At 46.7% G+C, this 22345-nt stretch overlaps 1 protein-coding gene and 1 long non-coding RNA gene across 4 annotated transcripts in view; one reads left to right on the forward strand and one right to left on the reverse strand.

Annotated features, from left to right (window-relative positions):
* Nucleotides 1–5287: 5287 nt before the first annotated feature.
* On the reverse strand, nucleotides 5288–13567 carry NXNL2 (nucleoredoxin like 2). 3 transcript variants are annotated; one of them, XM_065946914.1, is made up of 5 exons: nucleotides 13486–13567; nucleotides 13211–13276; nucleotides 12825–12946; nucleotides 11836–12155; nucleotides 5288–6015 (listed from the first exon to the last, which is right to left on the reverse strand). In XM_065946914.1, exons 1-5 carry the CDS (start codon nucleotides 13562–13564, stop codon nucleotides 5847–5849), a joined length of 756 nt encoding a protein of 251 aa, XP_065802986.1. In that variant the 5' UTR covers nucleotides 13565–13567; the 3' UTR covers nucleotides 5288–5846. The 3 variants fall into 3 exon arrangements, with proteins under 3 accessions (XP_065802986.1, XP_065802987.1, XP_065802988.1); XM_065946915.1 differs by lacking the exons at nucleotides 12825–12946; nucleotides 13486–13567 and having other exon boundaries at nucleotides 13211–13471; XM_065946916.1 differs by lacking the exons at nucleotides 12825–12946; nucleotides 13211–13276; nucleotides 13486–13567 and adding an exon at nucleotides 12632–12665.
* A 3684-nt stretch (nucleotides 13568–17251) lies between these two features.
* LOC136176557 (uncharacterized) overlaps nucleotides 17252–22345 on the forward strand; it is a 38517-nt gene continuing 33423 nt past the window's right edge. The window contains exons 1-2 of the long non-coding RNA XR_010664600.1: nucleotides 17252–17345; nucleotides 20868–20970. This is a non-coding gene — a long non-coding RNA (uncharacterized lncRNA). The remainder of the gene's footprint in view (nucleotides 17346–20867; nucleotides 20971–22345) is intronic.

Genomic DNA, 22345 nt, shown 5'->3' on the forward strand with positions numbered 1-22345 from the left:
GGTGAACTCTTAGCTGTAGCATGCAGAATCTAGTTCCCTGACCAGTGATTGACCCCCGGTCCCCTACATTGGGAGCATAGAGCCTTAGCCACTGGACCACCAGTGAAGTCCCCTCCTTTTTAATTACTATTGCCTACAAGCAGTTGTTCTTTGAAGGAGAGTCTGTGCCTACAGGATACTGGATTACAGATGGCTTCCATATGGAGTAGAGAGCTTTCATCCAGGATTTTTAGACCTAAAATTCACATCTAGCTGCACCTGGATTAAAATCATCCTTTTAGATCCTAACCCAGGGCACATCATCACTGCTCCCATGCATAGTGTGAAGCGTCTGGGTCCAACCAGGCACAAGTGTTTTCATTCTCATGCTTCAATGGCAAAGGCAGAGAGGTGTTGTAGAAGTAATGCTGGACGAGCAATTACAACTGTGGAGACATTGTCAAACTTAGAAATTCATGTTGAAAGCAGAAAGCTAGATTTACACAGCATTTTGTCAGTTCACTAAATCCAATAAAAATTTCAAAGAGATCGTCCTGGTGGCATCACAAACTTAAAATGGACACTTCTCAACTCTGAGGCAAACAGGCATTTTGAACACCTGCATATAATTTCACTCCTTGACAGAGTCATTAAAATGACAACGAAGGGGTTTTTTAAATGATGGGAAAACAAAGAGGGAACAAGAAATGTTTGGAAGCTCTAAAAGCGACAGGGGTGGTGGCTGCCTCTACAGGCACACACACACACATACACATATACACACACACACGGAGGATCCTGGCCAGCCCTGGGGAAGCAAGAACCTACTGCTTTTAGCCGGGAATCCTGAAGACCTAAGACCTGGCAGCTCCAGAAACCCCTTGAGGTGGACACACAGTGCCCGTGAGGACTGGGGTCTGTACATGAAATCAGACCTAGATTCCCTTCCCTGGCGGCTCATATGGTAAAGAATCTGCCTGCAGGAAACACTGGCTTGATCCCTGGGTTGGGAAGATCCTATGGAGAAGGGGATGGAAACCCACTCCAGTATTTTTGTCTGGAGAATTCCATGGACAGAGTATGGGGTCATAGGGTCATGGGGTCATGGGGTCACAGAGTCGGACATGACTGAGGGACTAACACAACAACAGATTACCTCTGCACCGTTACCCTGGGTATCCGACCTCACCCAGAGGTCTTTCACGGTGGGAGAGACACAGTTGAAGGCGGGGTGCTGAAGTGAACTCCAGGAAATCAGGGGAAAGTGTGTTCTCCCTGCCAGCCTCCAGTCCTCTCCTGCCAGTGGGGATGGGAGGGTGTTACCTGATCAATGTGACCAGCCCAGGAAGAAAGTCTCCCTGGCAAAATGGCCCAGGAAGATCACTCTAAGGGGAGCTCAAAGTTAGCAAGCCCACTGGGGTTCCATCTGGTCCCCCAAACCCCATCAGTGTCCTGTGAAGAGATAGGAAGATCCTGCTTTCATGGAACTAGAACAAAACACTATGAAAGAAGGAGAGAAAGGGAGGACAGAAAGACTCAGAAAACAAACGTGATGTGAGTATGGTATGTGTGTTTGTGGTGTGTGTGGTGTGAACGTAGTGTGTGTGTGTGTGTGTGTGTGTGGTATGTCTCTGTGTGTAGTATGTGGTGTTTGCATGTGATTTGTTTGCATGTGGTGTGTAATGTGTGTGTCTGTGGTGTATATGCGGTATGCTTTTTGTGTGATGTTTGTGTGCTGTTTATGGTGAGTGTGTAGTATGTCTGTGTGATGTGTAGTATGTGCATGTGGTGTGGTATAGTATGTGTCATATTGTGCACGACTTGTGTACGTGTGTGTGGTGTGTATGTGTGGTATGTGTCCGTGTACGGTGTATGTAAAGTGTGTGAAGTGTATGTGGTGTATATGTGGTGTGGTGTTTGCGTCTTGTGTGTGTGTCCACATGTTCCCCCAGTGGCTGCCCCACACAAGCACACAATAAGCAACATCTTTCTCAAGTGAAATTGCTGCGGAGACCTCCTGGGATTTTCACATGGTTCTGCGCAGAACTGAGTGGCTCCCCAGCCTGCAGCTAATACTTCCTGCTTATTGGGCAGCCCAGGTGTGAGAAAAGATGCCACAACTATAGGCTCAGTGTAAATGATTTCAAAAAATTTAGTAGACAGACACCTCATAGAGGAGGGCTTCTGTAAAATCAGCATACACACAGAGACCCAGGAATTTCAATGGAAGGCAGGACGAGGGTAGAGCCACTACTGTGGTCTGAATGTTTGTGTGCCCCTAAAATTCACATGTGGAAACCCTAACCCCCAATGTGCTACTTTGGTGCAGCTGTGGGGTGGCCTCTGCCAGGACCCCTCCCTCCCCCGAGGTGCTGAATGCTCACCACACACACAAACCCATGCAGCTCCCAAGCTGAAAGCAATGTGATGCTCCAGCCTCAGGGGTAAACACAGTGCTTGGGCTCCGTCATGGCAACTAACAAGCATGTTTACCAGGAGGAACTTATCTACACTTTTCAAGAAGTTTGGTTGTGGTTAACACACACACGCACGCACACACACACACACAAACATGCACACATATGTGTGCACCCACCCACCAGGATGTTACACCTACAAGAGATGCCCCGACACAGACCCCCAAAAATGTGTGATTTGCATTACTATAATCTGATCTTAAATGATTTCATCACAAAAAAGCAGTGGTAACCATTGTTGTTGCTATTCAGTCATTCAATCATGTACGAATCTCTGCGATCAGATGGACTGCAGCACACCAGGTTTCCCTATCCTTCGCCATCCCCCAGAGTTTGCTCAAATTCATGTTCACTGAGTAAGTGACACCATCCAACCATCTTATCCTCTGTTGCCCCGTCTCCTCTTGCCTTCAATCTTTTCCAACATTACGGTCTTTTCCAATGAATCTGCTCTTCGCATCAGATGGCCAAAGTATTTGAGCTTCAGCTTCAGCATCAGTCCTTCCAATGAATATTCAGGGCTGATTTCCTTTAAGATTGACTGGTTTGATCTCTTTGCTGTCCAAGGGACTCTCAAGAGTCTTCTCCAGCATCACAGTTCAAAAGCATTAATACTTCAGTGCTCAACCTTCTTCATGGTCCAACTCTCATATCTGTACATGACTACTAGAAAAATCATAGCTTTGACTAGATGGACCTTCCTTGGCAAAGTGATGTCTCTGCCTCTCAACCTTTTGAATAAGATCAAGTGGTAACCATGTGATGTGATAAAGAGAGTAGCTAACACTATGGTACTGGGGAAAATGCCAAAATTAAGTGAAATATGCCATCTTTTGTTTTGAGAAGAAAACTGCACTTCTATGCTTTATTTCTGGGGCAAATAATGACTAGGTTAGCTTCATCAAATACGTCTTCAGTAAACCCATGGGGAGCTTGAGTGATGGGCGGGAGAGCACATCAAGGTGACTGTGCCATGGAGCTGCCTGGCCCTGATACAATTAAGCCAATTAAGCCTCTGATACAATTAAGCCTCATCCTCTTGGATTCAGCCCTCACATCCTGGGTTACCTGAGCAGCCCAGCAGCCTTCTTCACTTCACCCAGCATTGCTCCACAGAGGGCCTCCTTAGGGAGTGTGGGGGTTCCTGGGTCCTACAAGGGACAGCTTTGCTCCAGATTCCCGGTGAGGGACCCAGTGAACCAAGTGGGTTGGCAGATGGGAACCAGGCTAGAGGTGAGAGCCTGGTATTTCACGATTCCCAATCATGTGAATCAGATCACGGCTGGCCACCTCCAGCAGGCAGGCACTGCACATATCCCTCCTGTTGTCAGCAAAGATACACACAACTGCATATAAAATAGATAACCAACAAGGACCTACTGAATAGCACAGGGAATTCTGCTCAATATCTTATAATAACCTATAAGGGAAAAGAATGTTAAAAAAGAATATACATAACGCTGGGCTGGAGGAAGCACAAGCTGGAATCAAGATTGCTGGGAGAAATATCAATAACCTCAGATATGCAGATGACACCACCCTTATGGCAGAAAGGGAAGAGGAACTAAAGAGCCTCTTGATGAAAGTGAAAGAGGAGATTGAGAAAGTTGGCTTAAAGCTCAACATTCAGAAAACTAAGATCATGGCATCTGGTCCCATCACTTCATGGCAAATAGATGGGGAAACAGTGGAAACAGTGTCAGACTTTATTTTTCTGGGCTCCAAAATCACTGCAGATGGTGATTGTAGCCATGAAATTAAAAGACGCTTACTCCTTGGAAGGAAAGTTATGACCAACCTAGACAGCATATTGAAAAGCAGAGACATTACTTTGTCCACAAAGGTCCGTCTAGTCAAGGCTATGGTTTTTCCAGTAGTCATGTATGGATGTGAGAGGTGGACTGTAAAGAAGGCTGAGCACCGAAGAATTGATGCTTTTGAACTGTGGTGTTGGAGAAGATTCTTGAGAGTCCCTTGGACTGCAAGAAGATCCAACCAGTCCATCCTAAAGGAGATCAGTCCTGGGTGTTCATTGGAAGGACTGATGTTGAAGCTGAAACTCCAATACTTTGGCCACCTGATGTGGAGAGCTGACTCATTGGAAAAGACCCTGATGCTGGGAGGGATTGGGGGCAGGAGGATAAGGGGACAACAGAGGATGAGATGGTTGGATGGTATCACCGACACAATGGACATGGGTTTGGGTGGACTCTGGGAGTTGGTGATGGACAGGGAGGCCTGGCGTGCTGCAGTTCATGGGGTCGCAAAGAGTCAGACATGATTGAGCGACTGAACTGAAACTGACTGATGTATACATGACTCACTTCATTGTACACCTGAAACTAACACAATATTGTAAATCAACTACATTTCAATAGAAATTTAAAAAATGAAAGATTGTGTGTAAACTTTTGTCTACCTGGATTAATCAGCACCTTTTAGAAGATGGGGAGATTTGATCTTGAAGATATGAGTATGCAGCCTTGAAATTTTCTTTTCTTTCTAAGATATGATGCTACTAAAAGTAAGTGTAAGAAAACAAAGAGAAGAAAAATTCCCAAGAAGACCTGTAATTAAAAACTATCCCTTTGAAAAACAAAACAAAATGCTTGAAAATGGAATTTCTCGAGTGCTTCACTTTTCTCATAAGGGTACTTGGTTTGCCAGGAGAAAGAAGGAAATTGGAGGACTCCAGCTGCAGATAGGTGTGTTTATTAAAGCAAACAGACTGTGCAAATTTTAGTAATAAATACAGTCATGAGAGCGTGTCATTAAAATAAAGACAGCTCTTTTGAACCTCCCTCCCATTTCCCTCCCCATCCCACCCCTCTAGGTTGATCCAGAGCTCCTGTTTGAGTTTCCTGAGCCATACAGCAAATTCCCATTGGCTATCTAATTTACATATGGTAATGTAAGGTTCCATGGGAGGTAGGTTCAAAAGGGAAGAGATATATGTATACCTATGGCTCATTCATGTTGAGGTTTGACAGAAGACAAGAAAATTCTGTAAAGCAATTATCCTTCAATTAAAAAAAATTAAAGGAAAATAAAATAAAGACATCTCCAGAAAAATATACCAATAAATATGCCATTTTACCTGAAGAGCTTGTATAAATACATGTTTTGCATAGATTTCCAATAGCTCATTGTGAACACACTTAAGCTCATGTGGAGAAAACTACGCTAAGAATAATAAAAATAACTAGCAACAAAGCTAGAGGGAGGGCATTCCCTGAGCAACATTTTCTTTCCATCACAGATGAGTGCTTCTGCTCTGAAAGAAACCACCAACGTAGAGAGACAGCATGCTCTTCTTCTCTGCCAGGTGGAAGCTGCAGCAACAGGAGTGACTGCACACCGGTGCAGGCCCCCCGGAGACCGGCCCCCAGCTCAACCAGAGAAATTCTGGAAGATGTCCGCGGCCTCCACCCAGTTCTGGAAGCAGGCCAGCCCCCGCTCCCGGATCTGCTTCCGCCCTTTGTCGGTGATGACCTCCCCGCTGGGCTTCAGGATCACAAGTCTGGGGATGGCGGTGATGTGGTACCTGGTCCTCAGCTCGCTGTGAGAGAGAAGAGGGTGGCCGAGGGTCAGCGTGGGCCAGGCCAGGCCGCTGCAAGTCTGCAGGGACCGGCGCCTCCCCAGAGCCAGCTGAGCCCGCAAAGCTTTAGCACCCAACCTGCCCGGTGAGCCCTCCCACTGGGCGGAGGATTCCTGTGGGCTCTTCTCGCTGCTAGCTGGTTCTCAGCCAATGCTGCCCCAGAGGAGCATCTGGTGGTGGAACCGTTCTGCATCTGTGCTGCCCAGGGTCATCGCCACGGTCACCCGTGATGACCGAGCACTTGAAATCTGGCTGGTGAGCCTGAGGAATTGAATTTTTGGCTTTGGTTCATTTATTTGTTTGTTTATTTATTTTTTGGCTGTGCCAAGCAGCTTGCAGATCTTAGTTCCCCAACCAGGGATTGAACCCAGCCATGGAAGTAAGAGCACCAAGTCATAACCACTAGACCTCCAGGGAATTCCCTATTTCAGTCTATTTTAAATTTAAGTAGCCACATGTGGCTAATGGCTGCCAAATGGCACAGTGCAATTTCAAACTCACAAGTAACCCAGTAAGTTTGGATCCTTCCTACATCTCAAGAGGTTTAAATACATCAGGTACCTATAATGGCAAAAGTTAAAATTCCATAAGTTTTAGACAAAAGCAAAGGCTTACTAGACTTTCTACCCTATAAATTCAAGGACATGCTGATTAACATTATGGGTGAAACATTTTACCATCACATGTAATAATCTCTTGTGTGACCATTTTACAAAATTATTTGTATTCATTTAAGGAAAGGAACATCTGCGTTCTTAGTTTGCAAATCTCCCCATAACCTTCACAGGGATTATTGCCCTCAAGACAGGACAGCTGGTGCAAATCCCATCCTGTTTCCACCACCAGCTTGCCAGGGCCTCAGGTTAGCAGTAATCTGATTTCCCTTATCTGTCGCCTTCAGGGCTGTGAACCTGAGTGGAAGAAAAATGCATTTGAGACCTTCCTGTTACCAAACCTTCCCTGTGACACCTCCATCAGCTCCTTCCTGCTGCTTTCTGATGTCCTGCTCCAAGACAAATCTTAATTCAAACTGAGGGGAAAAAAAAATCCAGTACCTACACCCAACAGAGAAAATATGCCTTGCTTTCAGGCATCTATGAAATGGTGACAAAACCAGCCATGGTGTTGGTCATAAAGGGATCTTAATAATCAAATAATCAGTGCAGATCACTTAATCAGACCACAACATAATGGAACTGGAAACCAACAAGCAATAATTTTTGGAATGAGTTAAAAACTAAATAACCATATGTTATCTATGAAATTGTAAAGCAGACTTACAAAATAATCAAAACAGGGCAATATGTAATACACTATGGGTCCCACGCTATAGGTACAATTAGACACAGAAAGTTATCTTACATATTCTTGTCCAAAACTAAAAGGCCCCTATATAGATGAGTTCTGCATTTAATTCAAGAAACTAGAAAAACAGTGATGAAGCAATTACAGAGAAAGTAGAAAGAAGGCAAAAGAAGACAGAGGACAGAAATCACTGGACTAGGAAATGAATCCACATGGGGTGAGCAACAAAACAAAATCTGGTTCTTAGACTAAAAAACAGAGAAGCTCTATCGAGATTGAGAAGGAAAAAGGGAAAACAGGGGGACATCAGGAGTTGGGCAGGCCTTCGAGGAATAAGGAGGAGGTCTGAAAACATTTCATTGCTCCAGCTTCTCTTCAAAGAATCACCATGTGGACCCTACATCCCCACCCTGGCAGCCTCTGCCTGGTGACAGGTGTTACCCTGGAACCATGAAGTCATCTCTGTCTCCTCTGAGAGCTGTGTCCAGAGGGAGTAGACCAAGCCTCAGCAAGGAAAGAGCCTTGTTGCTGGGCAGAATGAAGTGATAACTCAGTATTTTAACCATTTCAGGGAAATGTGAGAGCCCATTCCCTCCTTACCCTGCATGCAGTTGCAGCAATGGCTCCCTCCCTTCATGTAAAGCAGCGCATCCTTATCCCTGGCACAACTGCTTCTGGGTTGCCATGGCAACTTCTGGCTCCAGTCTCTTTCCATCTCAGCCACTGGTAGCCAGGCTGTTACCGAGCAAATCTCTCTACTTGCTTCAAGCATCCATCAAACAAGTGTCCTGCAGGTGCCAAGCCCTGAACAATGTCTAGTTCAACCTCTGGGACTACAGAGACCACCACCCCACCAGACACACACTCCAACAGGAGTGGCGCTGGCTCGAGCTATGGAGGGTATAGGCCTCAGGAGCCAGACACGCGCCTGGTGTCCCCAGGGGCACAAAGGAATAGCTACTAAGAAGAGAAGTGGGAGGCTCCAGGGTTGGAGGATGCCGCATGAGTAAGACCTTTGGAGGTGGCAAATGTATGGAGTATTCTGGCATATTAGTTGTCAAGTCTGACCAGAACACAGATGTAAAGGAGATAACAAGAAATAAAATGAGTGAGGGTCAAATACTGGAGGGGGATATGTGAGACATGGCCTGAGTGGGTCTCGCGTCCCTAGCAGCACGCAACAGAAATTCCTGCTGGCAAAGTCAGGGATTTTTCTTTATTCCTTACTTGACTCTTTTGGCTCATAAAAAAAAGGGAGGGAAGGTAGGACAGAATATGTCTTCAATGCTTTCCCCTTGCTGAGACCTCTCACCCAGCTGCACACACAGGCATCAGGGCAGGACCTGAGAGCCCACCCTGGGCCCCCACTGCCCCTGGCTATAGGGACGTCACTAGATATTTGCCTCTCTAGGCAGAAGGGTGGCACTCGGGGTCGAGTCTTGTGTGCACTCTTCACTAGACAGCCAAGATCTGAGCAACCTTGAGGTGAGCAGCTCTAGAAAGTTTCTTCCTGCAGTTGCATCTGCAGCATCACCACCTCCAGCCATGCCCAGGGTCAGTTTAGCGGGGCGGAGTGCCTCTGTGGTGATCTACCACCTCCTGAACCTAAGGCAGACCTTCCCAAGGGGTGCTAGTGGTAAAGAACTGATCTGCAAATGTAGGAGATGGAAAAGATGTGGTTTCAGTCCCTGGATTGGGAAGATCCCCTGGAGAAGGGAATGGCTACCCACTCCAGTATTCTTGCCTGGGAGAATCCCCTGGACAGAGGATCCTGGCAGGCTATGAGGTCGCAAAGAGTCACACACGAACTGAAGCGACTTAGTATGCATGCACGCATGAGCCTCAGGCAGGTCATCAGAAAAGCAGAGGACAGCAGATGACACCTGGAGACCACTGAAAAAAGACAGCCCGGGTCCCTCACTTTCTCACAGCACCAGGAAGAATGCCATGCTCTGCATATACTGAGAACTTCTCAAAAGGCCTCCGGGAAGCTTCCTACATTCTTTAGTTCTTCTTGGTGGCAGTTACCTCCATTTTTGCTCACAATCTGATTTCAAAATGCAGGCTGGGATAAGCAAAATTTAGGGCTTAGCTCCAAGAATTTCCCACAGAATACCACGTTTCCTAACTTGTAAATTGCTTGACAGGATTCACAAAGCTCAATCTGGGAAGGGGAGGCCCCAGGAACTAACTTCTCCCCAAACTGCTGCCTCCCACCCTCCCACCCCACCCTGTCCCCCAGATCAGATTCCTCTTAGGTGAGGCTGGCAGCTGGAGATGGCCAGGGCCTAGTGCAGCCCCATGCCAAGCCCTAAACAGCTCAGCACCTGCAGTGGACCAAATGGGCCTTTGACCAGTTAATCCAGGAAGCAGAGAGCGTGCTGTAAGTCCCCCCAACCCCACCCTTATCCCCACCAGCAGCAAGGCTGTGCTGAGGCTCAGTGTCCCCTGGGAGAGGAAGCTGGTTCAGAAAGGACTGGCTCCAGAGCCAGGGACACCCATCTCTGCACTTCAATAGTACATCTGTGAAATGGGCAACACAGAAAATGCTGCTACACAACCAGCTGGCATAGCTCTGAATTCGTGCATCAGTGCAGTTCTCATTCATCACACGCCATGTCATATACTCAGCAATTGAATACCTTGCCTACAGTCACCCCACAAATAGATCCCACAGCTGGACTCTGCCCAGGGCCTGAGCTCTTTACTTGATTACTAACAGTCACTTTCAAAACTAAGTGTATTCTTTCAAAAGCAGTGTGCAACTTGAACGCGAAGCAAATCAAAACTCCTTTTACAGTCACCACTAGATGTGAAGCCATAGAACTTTCAACCAAGTAAATCATGGTCATTTGGATGTATCATGGATGACTTTCCCTAGTCCTGCCTTGAGTGAGGCCTTGGAAAGCAGGTAACCTCCCTTGAAGGGCCTGGGCCTCACCTCTTGCTTGGCATCAGCAAAAGCGTGTGCTGGGGAAAATTACTCCTCCAGGAAACTTTCCAAAGTTAGCTTTAATTTTTAAGTGTCTAGAAGGAAAACCATTTCAGAATAATTAATTTGGGGGAATGCCACAACTGAATACTAATTCCCAGAAAAATGTACTACATGGTGCTATAAAAAAAAAAAAAAATCCAGAAATTCACCTCCATATCTGTTAAGGGGATGGTGGGGTAATGCACTTGGTGAAGAACAATTAACCTCAGTCTGGACTCCTACACCACAGGTGACCCCAACATGTTAGACAATCGGTGCCTGTGCCCCATTTCCCTCTTCCAGTCTTCCACAAAGTCCTCCTATGTCCTCTCTCTTCCCTAACACCCCCCTCCCACCTTCTCCTCCTCCCTTCCATAGATCCCATGACCACAGCCAACAGAACACCAGGGTTGGGACTTCCCTGGTGTTACAGTGGTTAAGATTCTGAGCTTCTAGTGCAGGGGTTGTGGGCTCAATCCATGGTTGGGAAATAGATTCCACATGGTACACAGAATGGCAAAAATATTAAATTAAAAAAAAAATAGAGCACTAGGGTCAATTTCTAGTTTGCTCACAAATTCGGAAATCCATGTCACATATTTTTCTAAAAGCAAGGGTGGGGCAAGATCCCTTCAGAGAACATGGATTTTTGTCACCTCTGACATCTGTCTCAGGAGTCCAGGAAGCTGCTTCTTCTTATAGGTATAGGAGCAGAAGACACCTTTATGAAATTTCAATCACTGCCGACAAAACTTAAACTGCAACGTGGCTTGCAGTAGGTTCCTCCAGGACTTGAGTCCTGACCCTTCTCCCCAGCACCTGGCACCCAGGCCCACGCTGCTGGGACAGGGTGGTCCACCCATAGTCTCCAGTTCTGACCTGAGCATCCATTCTGGGTCTCCCTCTCCTACTCTCCAGATAAGGGTGGGTGTCTTCCCTGTGCAGTGCCAGTGTGCTCAATGCTGTGTCCGAATCTTTGAGGACCATAGGGCCTGTAGCCCGCCAGGCTCCTCTGTCCATGGGATTCTCCAGGCAAGAATACTGGAGTGGGCTGCCATTTCCTCCTCCGGGGGATCTTCCCGACCCAGAGATGGAACCTGCGGCGATTGTGTCTCCTGCATAGGCAGGCAGATTCTTTACAGCTGAGGCACCTGGGAAGCCCTCCCTGCAAGTAGGATGCAGCACCTCAGGACTGTGATTACTCAAGTGGGCTCCCTGCCGCAGAATAATCATCTCCAGAACTTATACATTCAGATTCCCACAGCCTCAGACCCACTGAGCCAAAGACGAGGGTGGACCAAGGTCCTCACCCACCAAGTTCGCCGTCAGCCAACGCTAGAGCCTCCCTGGGAAGCCAGAGCAAAGAGGCTCAAACACGACGGGGTGAGGATGGAGGCTATCAAGGAGGCCCTGCGAGTTGGGAGAAGCCCGGGGATGAGGGATTGGGGTGGGGGCTGGTGTGGGAGCTCCCAGCACGTCCCACACACACGGTCTCCACTCACTGCCGGTAGGGGTCGTGGAAGGGCAGCGCCAGCCAGGCGCCGTGCAGCTCCTGCATGAATTCCAGCATTTCCTGCGCGCTGCCGTCGGCGGACACGAAGACCACCTCGAAGGGCGCGGGCGGCCGCGCCTCGTCCACGAGCTCCTCGTAGAAGTCGCAGAGCAGCGGCGTGAAGTCACGGCTGGGCGCGCACCGGCCCGCGGCGAAGTAGAGCGCCACCACCTTGTTCTGCAGCGCCGTCTCGGCCTCCACCCACGCGCCGTCGCAGGTCACCAGGAGCCGCCCGCCCAGCACGTCCACCATGGCCGGGCGCGGGGACACCTGCGGGGGAGGACAGCTGCGGCACAAGGACACCCGAGGGGAGAGGCGGGGCGGCGAGCGCGGGGCGCGGATACTAGCGGAGGAGCGGACAAGGGTGAATGAACGCAGGTGGCTGATCCCTTGCAGGCGAACGGTCACCTGCGGGCGCGCAGCGATGTCTGGCTCCCTTCGCACCGCCGGGCGCCCGGACCTCGGCACCAGCCTGAGCCTCGGCCTCCGGAGGGAGCAGGGGCGTCCGCGCTGGGTTGAGGGGGAACACTCACAGACACCCGCGACCCCAGGTGTAGGACCGTAGCACCAACAAGCGCAGACCGGCCTCCAGGGAACCGAGCCGCCCCGCCCCTGCCCCGCCCCCTCCTGCCCCGCCCCGCCCCCTCCTGCCTCGGCCCCGCCCCCTCCTGCCTCGGCCCCGCCCCCTCCTGCCTCGGCGCCCCGCCCCACGCCTTCCTCCGCGACCCTCTGCACGTCCCACTCACTTGCACAGCTCTCTGTCCTAACCGGCTCGCCGCCTCCGCGCTCCTGGGCGACGCACTCTTCTCCGCCGCCCTCGCTTGCCCGCCCCCTCCGCACCCTCCCCTGGGCCCCGCCCGCCGCGCCCTCGCCCTAAGTCCCCGGGGCGCTCGCCCCACTCGGCGCTCAGTCCCTCCCCACCCGTCCCAAGGGTCCCACCAGCGAGGAAAGGTAAGAGCGGTTCGATCTGTAGCGGTCAGGGATCCGACGTTGGGGAGACCTGGGCCCTGTTCTTTCCCGGGGTTTGCCCGCGAAGTACTGCGCCCTGGCAGAGAGGGTCCCTGCAAGAAATTAGGGGCGGTTCTTAAAGAATGTTTTCTTCGGAGAACCAGAGTGTTACTGTGCCCGGCACTGGGATTCAGCAGCGAGCAAAACAGTTTCAACTTCCTGCCCGGGATGGGTGAGTCTTCCACGCGGGGCTCATTTTAAAAGATTTAGCGCCAAAAAAAAAAAAAGTTCAGTGGTCAATTTAAATAGTATTCTGATGTTAATGCAAACAAGTTTGTGATGAGCAAAACATCAAACATGTAAGGACAGGATCTCACCTTGCTGTTGGACGCCGACCGAGCTCCTCTCGTTCTGAGACCCGATTCGCCGCCTGCCTCTCGGTGCTTACGTTCCCGCGGGGACAAGAGGGAAAAAAAAAATACAAGGTGAATGAGGAAAACAGAGCCCTTGCGACGGTGCGAGAAGGGAAAGGAAGCGCGGATGGTGAAGGCGGGGTCGCCGCAGATGAACTTCCTCCAGCCACGCGCTGTCCCCTCGGCTTCCCAGGGAAATGGGACGAAAACGCGCGGACAGTTTTCACTACGAGCCCCACCTCCTCGGTTGGTCGTGTACGTGCGCTTGGCACAGTTAGGGCCAAGGGAAATTCTGTCCGAGGGTTGATCCTGTTCCATAAAGAGTGCTGCCAAAGCCCTGATTCACTGTCCTCTTGGAAGAAGAGGGGATTTATAGGCGAAACGTTGGGGCGGGGGGGCGGGCGCGGTTGTGGAGATTTAGAGGAACAACAAGCATTATAAATCTTGCATGTACAGGTCCCTGACATTTCTTAAAACTCAGAACTAAGATGAATGTAGCGAAACTAAATATCGTGAAGACTGTGTTTTCATCTGTTTGGCTTGTCTTCGTTTATCACCATAGCGGGGAAAGTAGGGAACATTCCTTTTAGTGATGATGCCACCTGCCCACCGACAAATTCCCGATTTTTTGTATAAGTACTGTGTGCCCTCCGAGTACTGGGGGAGCGGTAGATGTCCCTTCCTGGGAGCACAGCCCACTCAGTTATCATGGTGAAAGGGGCACAGCCCTCCAGGGAAGAGAAATCCTAGGGAGAACAGCAAGCCAGCACCTCTCCGCACCTAGGGACTCTCCTCCTGTGACTGCTCTGAGTGTGTGTGTGTGTGTGTGTGTGTGTGTGTGTGTGTGTAAGCTGGGAACCCCGCCCTCAAGAACCTAGGCAACTAGGCACAGCTCAGCTCCCCTCCAGCTCTGCATCTGCTGGGTGTTCTCAACCAGCCTGTGAAGGGACTTTCCCAAGGCCCCTCCTGAGCCATGATCCTGTGTCATTTGCTTCTGATCCATCGCACTGGCTGGTCCTTAAGGTGGGAGAGGACTGCAGATGCTATGAGAGGAAGCCCAGGACCTTGCCTCTTCTGGAACCAAGGCTCCTACCCCTTTTCCTCCACTGAGCACAAGAACAGCCATAAATGGAGTCCTGGAAACAGGATAAGGTGACTAACCCCAGCTGGGACATGCAGCATCCGTTCATACCTGACTTCCTTCCAGGGCATCGAAGGGTGGCTGGATTGTTGGCCTCTGCTAACCAGCTTTATGTGTCCTGGATAATCTCAATGGAACTGAGCAACATTCTTACTCCTGATGCTTGAGAGCAGCTCCATGAGGGCCTCCTCACACCTGCCTCCCTCCCCTGCCCCCTCTCCCAGACCCCTGCCATTACTCTAAAAATAGTTTACTGTCCACATACTCTACCTTATTACCCATTTTCCACCTGAATTTAAGGGCAACATTTTCTGCATTGTCCCCTGTCTGATAACTTCAGTTCTGTTAAAGGCTTTCCTCAATCAAACTTTAGACCGGCTGCTCTGAACCCTCTTCTCCACCAGGCCTGTTCCCATCATAAGTCTAGAATAAGATAGTCAAATTGCTAGTTTAAAAATACCACTAGGAAATTATAAAGAGAGGGGGAACTTTAGGGGGCTTTGAGAGACCATTGTAAGTTAATGATCATCAAGAAAGCAATCAGAAAATTGTTAAACAAAGTAGGCTTGCTTAACAACAAAACTACGTCAAGTCAGTGACACCTGCATCCTGCTGGTTGAGGTCAGTAAGTTAATGACCCCTAGGACATGTTCCTCTGTGTATGAACTAAAAACAAAAATAGGGCTTCCCTTGTGGTTCAGTGGTTAAGAATCTGCCTGCCAATGCAGGGGACACAGTTCGATCCCAGGGTTGGGAGGATGCCACATGCCTCAAGGCAGCTATGCCTATGTACCACAACTACTAAACTCATGCTCTAACACCTGAGAGCCACAATATTGAGCCCATGCATCACAACTATAGAAATTCAAGTGCCCTAGGGCCTGTGCTCCGCAACAAGAGAGAGTAACCCCTGCTCTCCTCAACTAGAGAAAGCCCTCTTGCAACAATGAAGACCCAGAACAGCCAAAAATTAAATAAATAAAAATTAAAAATATATATATATATATATGTATAGGGGAAAGGTGACATTCCAAAGTAGAAGACCCTTCAGCAGAAGCCTGAGATGATTAACCACATTTTAGCATGTGTTACCACCCTTCTGCTGATTTGAATAGCACCTTGACAATCCCAGTCTGACTATATAGTGATCAAAAACCTGAACCACCCAGGGTGGAGGAGAAGCTGATGATGGAAGTTTGATGTCTATTCAAGAATGAGGAAGAGGGGACTTCCCTGGTGTTCCATTGATTAAGAATCTACCTTGCAGTGTCGGGGGCACAGGTTCCATCCTTGGTTGGGGAACTGAAATCCCACATGCCACAGGGCAACTAAGTCCATGCACCACAACTGGAGACAGCCCATGTGCCTCAACAAAAGATCCTGCTTGATGCAGCAAAGATCCCAAATACTGCAATTAAGACCTGTGGCAGCCAAGTCAATAGATGAATACTTTTTAAAAAGAATGAGCGGGCTTTCCTCGTGGCTCAGTGGTAAAGAATCCACCTGTCAGCGCAGGAGACATGGGTTCAATCCCTAGTCCTGGAAGATCCCACCTGCCCTGGAGCAACTAAACCCTGCATCACAGCTACTAAGCCAGTGTTCTAGAGCCTGGAAGCCATCCTTGTGAGCCCATGTGCCACGAATACTGAAGCCCACACACCCTCGAGCCCGTGTTCTGCAACAAGAGATGCCACTGTAATGAGAAGACCACGTACCGCAACTAGAGAGTAGCCCCTGCTTGCCACAACTAGAGAAAAGCCCACACAGCAGCGAAGACCCAACATAGCCAAAAGTTAATTAACTGATTGATTTTTAAAAAGAATGAAGAAGAGGTGGTCTTCTCCCCATCCCACTTTTCCTTTGATTGTAAAATTGTAGCCTACTAAGTTCTCAGAGTAGAGCCCTTTTACTTGCCCATGTGTATCCTTCACAAGCATCTTATACAAATCACTTCTTTTTTAAAAAAATAATTGCATTTTTAAGTGAAGGATAATTGCTTTACAGAATTTTGTTGTTTTCTGTCAAACTTCAACATGAATCAGGCATAGGTATACATATATCCCCTCAAATAAATCACTTCTTATCTATCACTTTGCCTCTTCCTGAATTCTTTCCACGCTGAAACATAAAGAATATGAGAGCCTCTGAGCTCTGAGATGTGTTCTGTGGTTTCATTCAGGGCCCATCATCGACCTCCCTCAGCCAGTCCTCGCCAAGAATCCTGCTAAGTCATCCCTAACCCCTGGACTGACCACTCTGGCCTGCCTTCAGCAAAAATCCTAAGTAGATTTAACAAGGGCATCTCACCCTTAATGTCTCCTCTCAGTAGTTTTCCATTTGATAACTCTTGGTGGTGGACAGGGAGGCCTGGCGTGCTGTGGTTCATCAGGTTGCAAAGAGTCGGACCCGACTGAGCAACTGAACTGACTGACTGACTGACTCCCCTTTCTTAGCCATAAATCCCCACTTGTCCCTGCGTTAGGAATTGAGCTCAACTCTTTCCCCTTATTGCAGTAGTATGAATAAAATCTTATTTGCCTTCAACTAGGATCTGGCTCTGTTTCTTTTGAACAGTCATCAAAGACTATGACACCTCAGCTTGCTTATAACCATGACATAGACTGACAGGCAGAATGTTTCCAGAGCTAACTACTGCCTGGCTGGGTATGTGGGGCCTTCAAAGGCTCTGCAAGGAGAAATGCTCCAGTAAAATCATGGCTCTGCCTTTCTGTGTTCAGCATGCACACTCTCTCCACTTCTGAATGAGGCCATTTCTCACTAGAAAAATTCCTTTTCTAAGCAGGAATGTTTGAGAAGTTCCCATCAGTGCACTTCTGCTCTGTCCTGTCTTTTGTTGACACGCTGAATTGCCCTGCGTGACAAAAGAGGAACATGTGAAGAACATGGTACCCTCAGCTGCTTGACATAAAGTTGACTTTTCCTTTTCATTGCCAAAAGGTACAAATGATGGTTGATTTCTGTGTACTACTACTTATGAATATATAAATAGAACTATGAGAATTTTTTTCTGCTCTGATCAGCAGAGCAAACAAATTAGATATCCCAGTGTGCAAATATTACATTCTGAATTTCCTGGCTTTAAATATTCATGCTTACTTATTTTCCTGTATTTCAATATTTGTTCCTAAGGGTTGGTGTCATGAGGTTTTCGTGACTCATTTTTCAAAACAGTGGTTGGCCCATTGCTGGGAAAGGATGTTGAAGCAACAAACGGAAGCCTGGGTTTACCAATGATGAGCTGTGTGGCCAGGGCAAGTCATCCTCAATGGATACCAGCTTCTCAGAGAAGACAATGTTTAGCAGTTCCAACAGGCCTCGTGATGGACAAGGAAGTGCTCCTGGGTCCCATTAGTTCTTCCCAGTGATGCTTTTAGATAATTCTAGAAGCAGTTGGATTGCTCCACCAGATGGCTTAGAACAGAGAAGTGCAGGTGCAGAAGATGGCACTGTGTCTCACTTAGCTTGGGCTACCATAACAAAGGACCCGTGCTGGGCAGATCAAACAACAGAAAGTTACTTTCTTACAGTTTTGGAGTTGGATGTCCAAGTTCAAGGTTCTGGGGAGAGCTCCCTTCCTGGCTTTTCAGCCATCTTTTCACTATGTCCACACATGGCAGAGAAAGAGAGGTGAGTGAGGAGGGAGGAGGAAGAGATATCTTCCTTGTCTTATAAGGCCATAGTCTATTGGATTAAGGCTCCTTAATCCAGTGACTTCTTGTGATATTAATAACAAAAAAAATCTTTATTTGTCCCCCAATCCTGATGCAGAGCTCCTAAAACCCTTGGGGTTTCCTAAGTGATGAGAAGAATAAAGGTATCTTTTTCATGTTAACGAGGTGATTTTTGAAATGCTCCAGAGGACAGGGCCTGGTTACCAGAGGAATTAACCAGGTGCTTAGAAGGTTTGAGCTTTCAATCCCAACCATCCTGTCCCTTGGGGAAGAAAAAGGGAATGGGGGTTGGATCAATCACCAACAGCTAAAAGTTTAATCATTCTCTCAGCAAGTTGGGCGTGTGACCAACTATATGGTATTACTCTCAGTTCCCACTGTTGTTGCCACAAGGGTGAAGAATCAGATACTGGATGTTTCAGCTAATTGAATCATCTGGACAGAGGGTCGTTGTAGGCACTGTAACCAGCAGTTGGATCAGCATCATCCAACTCCAAAACTGTAAGAAAGTAACTTTCTGTTGTTTGATCTGCCCAGCACATGTCCTTTGTTATGGTAGCCCAAGCTAAGTGAGACACAGTGCCATCTTCTGCACATTGGATGTCAATCATTAAGTTCCTTAGGTTGTCCAATCCTGACAGATGTCATTTGAAGTGTGAGTGGCTACCAAAAGGTATTGAAAACCCTTGAGAGAATACAACAAACTAGACAGGTTAATATGATGAGAAGGAGGAGAAAAATAGCCAAGGATTGAAAAATTCCCCTGAGCAGAGATTCCCAGAAGCCAAGATTTGTTTTTAAGCCCAAATTTCACCAATAAAATAACTTAGGTTATAATCAAATACAGGTTTTACTTGTCTAAGTCAATCTATATTATCTTTATTTATTTACCAAGATACAGCATGATGTATTAGCAAACATACATCATTATATTTAGGAAAGGATGAACATGGGGATGTTTTCTTTCAAGAGGTGATGTTAGGTGAGCATCCACCTAAATTTGGCCTCTATATTATGTGGGCAAATAGGTATGGAAACAGAAGGAAAACAAAGGTTAAGAGTTTGAGCAAATTATAAATTCAGTTTCCAAGCTTGGAGACCAGCTAGTTGGGGAAATTTCTAGATTTGAGTTTGGATCCTCTTTAGATGATGGAATGACGCTGGCAGTTTCAATCTGATGGATTTTCCTGGTTTGCAGTTTGACAGTCTTTAATCATGTCCTCTCATGTACCATACAGCAACAGGAATGAAAGTTGTCCACATATGATCTGTTGTAGTAAGTGCTCTGAGGCCTGTAAGTGGTGATGAAATAAAATTCATATTCTATGGCAAGATGAGAAAAAAATTAAACATAACATTTTTCTTTCCTTTTTTGGGCTCCTCCCTCCCTTTTAGTATGTACTGTACATCCACATTAACCAGACCTCATTAGGAGATAACCTCCCTCCTTAACCCTGTAAGGGGCCATGATGACTCATTACACATAGCTGTGGTTGCATGAACTGTCAATAGTACTTCATTTAATGTATAGCCCTCCATCTCAAGCTTTCCTAGTGACTCAGTGGTAAAAGCTAAAGCAGAAGGAGACATGGGGTTCGATCCCTGGGTTGGGAAGATCCACTGGAGAAGGAAATAGCAACCCACTCCAGTATTTTGGCCTGGAAATATTCCATGGACAGAGGAGTCTGGAGGGCTACAGTCCATGGGGTTGCAAAGAGTTGCACACAACTTAGCAACTAAACAAGAACAACAACCTCTGTCTCAAAAGCTTGAATAACTGCATTCTGAGCTTTAACAAGCAGAACAGTTCTTGGAGCTTTCTGGGTGGCTGTTCCCATGTTATAACTCTCAGTTTGACTAAAATTTTTTCTTAGATCAACTGATCAATTTTTCATAATATGTATGGTGTAGACAGCAGAATATCAAAGATATCCAACAGGGGACACCTGGAACCTACCTGGAACCAGCATAGGACCCATTGAACCCCACTACCTTTTTAGCATTGGTCAGGTGTTCTGATGAGTTCTCCTGATATTGCATCCCGTTTTTTGAGTGATGGTCCTGAAAATTTTATTCCAGCTGTCTTACTTAAGACTTGAAGTTGTAATGGGCACCAGTGCATTTCCTAGGCAGGGACCTAAAGGCACCTGGGCAAGACATCCAGGGAAACATGGATGGCTGGGGTTTTGTTAAGTTTGTTTTAAACTAGTTGATATATGGTCTGAGTAAAACTTTTGCTGATGAAATGAGAAACAGAATTATTCAGCTCCAAAGAACAAGAGAGACTGACCTCTACCACCATCAAGTAAATACGGCTCATGGTGAGGTGAGGCGATTAGAGGGCTGAGACAGAGGCTGATAACCTAGCACTTGGAGCACCGATGTCAGTTTTAGACTGTCACAGGGAGACTCTGAGAAATATTAGAGTTGAATTGACCCAAGAGTAACCCCTTGGGGATCTAGACTCAGAAGCAGCACACATTTGATCTACCACACTGTCCCCAGAAAGTTGTTCAGATCATATCTCATATCTGAATTAGCCTACCAAATTAATAATGAGAAATTGTACTCAAAAGCCAAATAGCTCCCATGCAGACAGTCACCTATGGGAATACCAGCTGGGTTTATGTATGCTTACAAGTACTTGATTAGAACTAAAGGAAATCAGACCCTGAAATGGCAAGAATTGGGTTCTTCTGGCTCTCCAGAAATTTTTCACATAAAATTCTTGTTTAGTTCTTGTTTAGTTGCTAAGTTGTGTCTGACTCTGCAACCCCATGAACTGTAGCCCTCCAGGCTCCTCTGTCCATGGAATATCTCCAGGCAAAAATACTGGAGTGGGTTGCAGTCTTCTGGATCTCTGTCTGCAGGATCTACTGGAAATAACAGCGGTAAGTTTTTTCTCTTTTCTAAAATTAGATTAGCAGAGGAAAATATTTGTAGGCAAGAGCTAGCTCCTTGGATCCTCTGAATTCAAAAGTCTTCAAATTGTTAAAATTTTAGAGAGCTCTTATTTCAAACCACTGTATCTATTTTAATTGGTATACAGAAGCCCCTGAAGGTGTCAGAATTCCAAAATAGCCTCATGGAAAGATTTGTAGATGGTTAACTAAAGGTTAATGATATAAAAGGGACCAAACTTTAACTCCTATTCCTTTTAATACTCCTTTATTTGAGTACTTATTTTACTAATCCTCTATCTCAATTGCCTTTCCACTCTAAAGACACTATTAAATGGCTACTTTTAGAAATGGGACTGAAATCCTGTAACTAAGATTGCAACTTGAACCAACAAACCAGTTAGAGTACTTGTCATGTTGTCAGGGTCCTTTCATGAATCTCTTTGAAGATGAAGCATTTTCATCTGTAGTTGATTGTAAGTGCATTCAGAGAAGAATAGAGAATGAAAAATACCTGTCTGTGAGTGACAAAAGGCTTAAAAATAGCCATGGTTAAAATTGACCATAATAATAATAATGCTATCGAGAGGCAAGTGTTTATTTTGTGATGTTGGGCTTCCCTGGTAGCTCAGCTGGTAAAGAATCTGCCTGCAATGCAGGAGACCTGGGTTTGATCCCTGGGTTGGTAAGATTCCCCTGGAGAAGGCAATAGCTACCCACTCCAGTATTCTGACCTGGAGAATTCCATGGACTGTATAGTCCATAACTGAGCAACTTTCATTTTCAATACTATAAAATAATAACTGAAATTATGACTGATAACAGTATAGCAGGACATATTGGATTTTTAAGAATTTCACATAATTTCTGAATTACTTATGTTAATATTAATATATAACCATGTAAATAAAATCTAAAAAGTTAAATAGTTTTTATTTTGATTATGTTTCCCATGTAACTTAACATGTCAAATAAGCCTAATAACATAATAAATTAAGCCTAATAAATTATAGGGAGGGAGAGCAACTCTCTTGAGATCTTCCAGGGACCCTCTGGAAAAAATCCCAAAATGACTTTGGGACTTTCATAATTTGATTTTGGGAACTGTGTCAAAAACGTCAAAATGTTTAAGACACTTGATCAAATAAGATCACAGTTCACTGTAAAACAACACTTCATTATTCATTCAACCAAAGTGACAATGAAAAGATTTCAAAGGCAAATACAGAAAGTTATATACAGCTGAACCTTGAACAACATGAAGGCAGGAGGGCAACCCTCTGTGCAGCCAGAAATCCACATGTAACTCTATAGTTGGCCCTCCAAATCTGAGAGTCTGTATCCTTGGATCCAACTGTCAGGCGCG

This window comes from Muntiacus reevesi, chromosome 10 (assembly GCF_963930625.1).
Source record: "Muntiacus reevesi chromosome 10, mMunRee1.1, whole genome shotgun sequence".
Lineage (NCBI taxonomy): Eukaryota > Metazoa > Chordata > Mammalia > Artiodactyla > Cervidae > Muntiacus > Muntiacus reevesi.